At 38.5% G+C, this 7,633-nt stretch overlaps 1 protein-coding gene across 1 annotated transcript; it reads left to right on the top strand.

Moving 5' to 3' along the window:
• Nucleotides 1–749: 749 nt before the first annotated feature.
• On the top strand, nt 750–7,123 carry aadac (arylacetamide deacetylase). Its single transcript, XM_026379116.1, has 5 exons — nt 750–1,120; nt 2,179–2,401; nt 2,896–2,965; nt 4,125–4,296; nt 5,625–7,123. The coding sequence occupies exons 1-5, from the start codon at nt 980–982 to the stop codon at nt 6,246–6,248; spliced, it is 1,230 nt and encodes a 409-aa protein (XP_026234901.1). The 5' UTR covers nt 750–979; the 3' UTR covers nt 6,249–7,123.
• The last annotated feature ends 510 nt before the right edge of the window (nt 7,124–7,633 follow it).

Raw genomic sequence — 7,633 nt, forward strand, 5'->3', positions numbered from 1 at the left:
CACAAAGAGTGAACGTGGAGTGACTTCCCCCCCAGTAAACACTACAGACCTAATGATGCACACTTTAAACTTTTATTACACCTTGCAGCTGGTTTTGAACGGATATCTGTGCACTAGTTGCATCTTGGCGTCAAGTTCTGTCTGCGCAGGCGCATGAGGCACCTGAGGCGTTTGGGTCCGGGCCAAGGTGGGATGGTTGTTCCTCGTGAGTGCGCGGCGTGCGCGCTCCTCTCTCCGTGTGCCTGAGCCTTCAATGAGTACAGACGCGCGTCTCTGGTAAAGGACGCATCTCCCGGTGCGAAGTGAAGTGCAGAAACTACACGTCTCCCCGTGGAAATAGAGAGTGTTGTCATGTAAAAACTACTCTACTGATGTGGACTACGTAGAAAATAATGCTAAAGAGGGATTACAGCCCATATGTTTTTACTGAAAGGCCAGTTTAACTCTATTTCCCTCTTATTAGTTATATTTACAGAATGATTAAACATCTGATCCTTTTTTAATCACTTTCTCTAAGTGTGTAAGAGCAGTTTAACGAGTAAAGTGCTGTTTTACACAGACCTACTGTCTGTTTCCACTGGGGTTCACTCAGTGTGTAGTTTGTACACTGTATGTGTAGTTTGTACACTGTATGTGTAGTTTGTACACTGTATGTGTAGTTTGTACACTCTGTGTAGTCGCAGTTACACTGGGGGAGTCTTTTACCAGGCTGTGCGCGCTCCCGCGGACGACAATCACTCAGTGGCGGAGAGTCACTTTTTGGCACAGCTACGCGCGCATCGAGGAGAAGCCCCGGACGTGCGCGCAGATGACCATCAAATGACAGCAGACACGTGTTGTCATATTTAGCTGGTGTGGTGCGAACTTAATTCCGAGCTTAGGCTTAGTCGCGCACGGGAGCAAGTTGTTAACAAGCGCAGCCAACAGTCCGTTTGGATTTGCGCGCTGCGGTCGTTTGCTGGGGACGCACGGTGCAAAAATGAGGCTGGGAAGCGTGGTTTTATTTGTGGCTTTCTGCTCTTTTACCGCTCATTACATTTATGAGCCCATTCCCGAGGAGATCGAGGAGAGATGGAAACTCATGCTGACCAACTCCTTCTTCAGAGGACTCAGCCACCTGGTGAGGATAAATTGACAGATCCTTACTTTGGGAAGTCAGTTCTTAAAGAATGGGATATATTGGACTGTAAGTGCATGTGCATATATGTCTTGTCTTGTCTGAGCAGGTGAGGTGGTGCAGTAGGGTAAAGGTTATTGTATTTTGCTGATGAGGATATACATGCTGGTTACACCAGATTATTTCAGAAGCTAATCCATGTGTTGTATAGTCACCCGCTCTAAAAATAGACCCTATTAAGGAAACTGGACTCTGTTTATGACCATATATCCCTGTAGTTTACTGTAGTTTTGGTTTAAAACACAATTAGGTGATCAGTACATGTTTGTGAATGACATTACATGCTTGCATAATCATGAATAGTGTCTCTATCTTGCAACACTTTAGCTATTGTCACTTTAAAGCATCAGTTCATTTGAACAATATCAATATCAATAACAGCTTATCATTATGCAATTCAAACCACCTATTCCACTAATTTATATTGAGTACAATTCTTCAGAGGATTGTACTTGAACCTCTCTCTTAGTGTCTCTCAGCCTTTTAGCTATTTTACTGAAGCAAATGATCAGTTTTGTTCTCCGAAGCAGAGAGATTGAGATAGAAGACTCCCATTTTACTAGTTCTCCGGGGTGTGTCTATAACATAGACCTTGGAGTGTTGACTCTTTTATAAGTCTATTGTGGTATCAGTAAAGGAGCATCAGCTGATTAGCCCCATGCCAGTGTATACTTTTAGAACTTCTCTTTTAGTTGCAGCATCTCAATCTGTTTAGTTTTGAGCAGATAACATTTACATATCTATAGTATCTTAGAGTTTCCGTTTTCCAGTTAAAAACAAAAAAACAACAAACAAAATGAACAAAGTCTCTCTCTGTAATATGACCACAGTAAAATAATTTATGTTTTGAATATTTTCTATGTTATTATTGACTGATGATTGTTCACATTGAACAAATTGTCTGCAACAGTGAGCATGTAATGTCTCACGTTTCACTAACAATCACAAATTCTGTTATGTTTGTGTTTGTATATATCACCCTGCCTTTTTTTCTTTTCCAGGCAGACTTCAGTGAATTACTCGGGCTAAAGGACTACATGGGCGTAATGTACTTCATTACTCTGCTTGAAAAGGTAGTACCCCTGTCTGATGAACATGTCAGCGTGACTGAGGAGAAGTTTGATGGAGTGGAGGTTGTGTTGTATCAGCCAAAGCAGGAGGGTCATGAACTCAGGAGAGCTGTCATATACCTGCATGGTGGTGGATGGTGTCTGGGGAGTTCACGTAAGTTGATGGGTTTTCCTGAATTATAAGTAGTAAAAGTATTACTCAGAAAATTCACCATTTGATTAATGAATTACTTTGCAGCTTAATGCAGACTTCCTGTGATAGCTATTATGACAGGATCATAAATAATAAACAAATTGCCAAATACAAGCCACAGCTTTCAGATTTTTTCAGACATAACAGCAAACCGGCTGTTGAAACAGTGAAGACCATATTGGGTGATTACCCCTGCTAATCCAAAACCTCAAGACATGACAGGCAGTTTGATGCGTCTTGTGCTGCTCTGTTCAATGGCTGTAACAGTTACAGCAACATTCATTTTGCCAGGAAGCATTGCTACACTAGGCAGGTTTATCTCTGTTACTGCAGTGTTACATGTACCTTTATGCAAGGTCACATATGACGGCAAGAATAGATGGATGGCCAGTTATTATGATGGTTTTGTGTTATTTTAGAATTAATGTTCTGATCTGTCTTCTCTGTTAATGCAGGGATGAGTCCATATGATCTCCTGGCCAGAAATATAGTCACTCAGCTAGATGCAGTGGTTCTTTCCGTGGAGTAAGTATTTTCATGTTTATTTAAATTTATTGCACATGCTACAAAACTTAAAAGTTCACGCACATGCATTCATTGCATTATGGATAGTGCTACTATTTACCCACCTTGGGTCTTCATCTCTCACATCCAATTTCCTGTTGTCATATGTGCCTGTCCTGCCTGATTAATCACAGGCTAGATGGAAGTGAGGGTGCAGTAGAGTGAAGCTAACAGGTTTTCATTTGGGTCTCACCCGGCCTTTCCCTGTCACAACTCTGTTGTGTTTTGGCACATCCGGCTGTATCTCTGTCTCTTAGTACAGCAACTTTGCCAAGATTTTTTCAGTTCTCTAATTTACTATTCACAATGTAAAAGTATCTCTCTATCCATGTTAAAGTAGCTTTAGTAAGTGGTCAATTGTAGTTACATAAATTAACTGTAAATTAAAGTAATTACTTATTACTATGTTATAATAGGACACATGATATGATATGATGTGATATGATATGATATGATATGATATGATATGATGTGATATGATATGATATTACATTATATTATATTATATTCATAGGAACACAATCTGTATTGGTGCCAGAGATCACATCATGTATGGACTTTGTACTTAATGGGTGTCATAGATTATTAAAACTGTGGCAAAGTAAAATGCTTAATTACAAAGTAAAATTACAGATAAAAAAAAAACAACAACAAAAAAAACAAACAAACTATTTAGTCAATGTAATTCATTTGGGTCGACTTGACTTGTGTACTGTAGAGAATATGAAAATGGAAGTTAGAGTCATATAATCGTTATTGAGAATGTGGTGTTGTCTGATATGCCTTATTTGCATGCTTGGCTTCAATTTGCTAAGCACTTGTAATAAAATTTTAAATTCTATTTGTGTAGGTGTAGGTGTATGTGTTTTAAATACTGAAGCCAACATGTTGAAATACTTAGAAAGCTAAGGATTGAGCTTATGCTGACAAATTTAATAAACAGTTACGTTGCTCACAATCAGCTGCCCATATTTTTCTAATTACAGCTTTTCCACTTTGATTTAGATTTTTTTCTTCACTCTATACATGTCAAAAAATGTCTTCTCTGGCTCTGTTCTATGCACAGAGCCTTCAAAATATATGTTTATTTATGCTTTATTTTTAACCTGGACTTTTTCAGGTATCGCCTTGCCCCTCCTCACCACTTCCCTGTCCCATATGAAGATGTATATCGTGTGGTCAAACACTTCCTCCAGAAGGGGGTGCTGACCCAGTACTCTGTAGACCCAGGACGCATTGCTGTGTCTGGGGATAGTGCTGGGGGGAACCTGGCAGCTGCAGTCACCCAGCAGGTAGTAAATTAGCTTTTTATTTATAGTATCAGCTCTCATTATTCTTTCCCATAATTTTAGTATAGTTTCATAAACATTACAAAGACTTTCGGATGACAAGACTACTGTACAGTTGCAAGAGAAAGGAAGTGACTCCATTTTCTGCTCTTCTGCATGAATTGGCCTTGAAATGTGATATGGTCTTTGCCAAAGTCCCAAATTTGAACAACTACAATATTTCAAAGCTGATAAAACACAAATATTTACAATCCTCCATGTCTTTATTGAACACACCCATTAAACATACAAATTGATGCTGGTAAAAGTAGGTCAAACACAAATCTTATGATTCAACTCAACGCTGGTTGGAGTCAGGTGTTAGAAAAACTGGAGTTTAATCAATGGAATGAGAATGGAGGTATGGTTTAGAGCTAAAAACAGCCAAACAATGTCAGTGTGCTATTCACAAGAATTATCAACTGATGTGAGCTATGCCTCAGATCTCAGAAGACCTACAATGAAGAGTTGTTGATTTTTATCTAGGTGCAAAGACTTACAGACTAAGACTTTAGATATTCATCAGTTCAGACATATTGTCTATTAATGGAGATGACTTGGGACAGTTGCTACTCTCCATAAAAGCGGGAGCCAGACAAAGAGCACTCCAAAAGCACAATGAAGAAATGTTTCCAATTCATGAGATGCAAGTGCAGGATAACGACAGAAAAGAGTTTTTTTGCATGATGGTGCAGAAGAGTTATGATTTTAGCAGATTTTTGAATATTTAGAGTGAGGCCGCTGTGCATGCAGAGCTTGGTAGCTCATTCCGCTATCATGGGACCACTGAGCTAAAGAGTTTTGCTTGGGAACTTTTGCTGTGTGGTGAAGAGACCACAACACATCAGTTGGCAGAGTGCAGTGGGCAGGAGGGATTGTAGACCTGGAAACAGGAGTTCAGGTAGGCAGGCGCTGTTGAGTTGACCACTCTGTAGGCAACGGTCAGAGCTTTGAACCTGATGGGGCAGCTATAGGAAGCCAGTGAAGAGATCTGAAGAGTGTTGTGGAATTCAGCTATGCTTTTCAAGGACTGCCTTTAGAGGATTACATTTTCACAATGAGTGATACACAAGGCTGCAGCAGAATGTTGGGTCAATCAATTAGCTTACTTGATACACATGACCTTATATGACCTTTTGTCACATATCAGTAAGTAAGCACACAGAGAAAAAGTACAATTGCGGCACTCACACAGGTAGTTAAACCATGGAACAGGTTGTCGGTTCAGATCTAACTGACTTGATACTACATTTCTTTTGACTATATGTCAATCTCTATGTCATCCTTCACAGTTACAAAAAGAACATGGACAGCAGTTAAAAGCCCAAGCACTCATCTACCCTGTGATGCAAGCTCTGGATCTTAACACACCATCCTATCAGCAGAATCAAGACATGCCTATTCTGCCTCGCACCTTAATGGTACGTTTCTGGAGTGAATACTTCACTAGTGACAAGGCTCTTTTTAGAGCCATGATGGCCAACACACACAACAATTATGAGTCTTCCAACCTACTGAAGTTTGTAAACTGGAGTGCCTTTCTGCCAGAAACATTTCATAGAAAATACAACTACAGTGCTCCTACTGTGGTAAAGGGAGATGGAGGGAAGGATGATGTTGGGATGGATGGATCATCTAGATCTTTTGCTGACCCAAGGGCATCGCCCTTATTAGTTCCTGATACAGCTTTACACTCTTTACCCAAGGCCTACATTCTGACATGTGAGTATGATGTTCTTCGAGATGATGGGATCATGTATGTCACACGGCTCCGTGCTGCTGGCGTTGAGGTGACGCATGAACACTATGACAAAGGATTTCATGGAGCAATGATGTTTACCGTATGGCCAACTGATTTCCTAATAGCACGTCGGATGACAGACAATTATATCAAATGGCTTAAGAAAAACTTGTAAAAACTCCTATCTTTATTCATTCCACTTCATTCCAGACAATGCACCACTGTTTATTTATGTGCAAAATGTTCCCATCTGTTGTGAAACCTTTTGTTTTCCTCTTTTCTTTTTTTGGGTATGCTATTTTCCTGTAAATATTTTAACACATATATTAATTACATGTATTTTTCCACATTCCGCATACATTTTACCACGTTATTTACCACCAGTATTTATTTACAGTGTTATTTTATTATATTCAAACATAATACAGAGAGTTCTGAGGGGGATATCCCAGGATATTACAATACAGTATCCAAAAAAGTTTGTGTTTCTTGGATGGTTAATAATCTTTTGGAATTTTATGAATCTAGTACAACTCTTGGCAAGAGGTTAGGAAGAATTATCACAACAACAAAACAATGTGTAAAGCGTCCTGTCTGTTACATAAAGACCAAGTGGCTTTCTGTTAAATATATTATTTTTTTATGAAAGAAGTAGCCCTTTGTTTTCTAACCCGTACAAATGTGGCACACTGGGAAATGCTCGCTGACATGGTAAATTACTTGTAAGTCAGTAATTTTAAATTGAATAAGCCACTTTCTTCACCTCAAGTATACACACAGTTTGTGATTGAGCTTAGCTGAATGTGGTGTAGTAATATGGAAAAGATTATTATTATTATATAAATAAAATATAATTATTTTTTGTAGCATGAGTAAACAGTTTTAGACTTAGTTATCTAAAAAAGTGCAGTCATTTGAGAGTATATATATGTATATATACCACTGATACATTCTCAATTGTAAATATGGCTGTTTTTATTTTATTTTGGATTCCCTCTTGGAGAGTATACAACTTGCATTATTTTTAGATTTAATGATATCTGACAATAAACTAACTTGACCTTTCACTACTGGTTAATTGTAATTTATGCGAGTATGAAGTGTGTTATGAGAGAGAGGCATACATAGAATAATACATATAATAAAGGATGTTGGTATAGTACATTGTGACAGTAACTTTAAGCACTTCGCTGAAAACAGAACTGTTCAGCAACTTTCTCTGCACTTAAGTCTTAAAAAGAAACCAAAAAAATCTTACACCTCATGAAATGGAAACAGTTCTTCCTAGAGCACTTCAATATTTTTCTCCTTGGTTTAGATATTTGTTTGCCTTGTATCTAACTTGTAAGTTGCTATTGATAAGCATCTGCCAAATGACTAAATGTAAATGCAAAGAATCTGATATTCTATGGAGGATATCCTGTGTCAATTGAGCCAGGGACACTAATACACAAGGAAATACGGTATTTCCTAGAACAGTTGTTCTGTAAAAATACCACAGTAAACTCTTATATACAGTGGCAAGAAAAACTTTGTGAACCTTTTGGAATTTTATGGTTT

Source organism: Anabas testudineus, chromosome 13 (genome assembly GCF_900324465.2).
Source record: "Anabas testudineus chromosome 13, fAnaTes1.2, whole genome shotgun sequence".
NCBI lineage: Eukaryota > Metazoa > Chordata > Actinopteri > Anabantiformes > Anabantidae > Anabas > Anabas testudineus.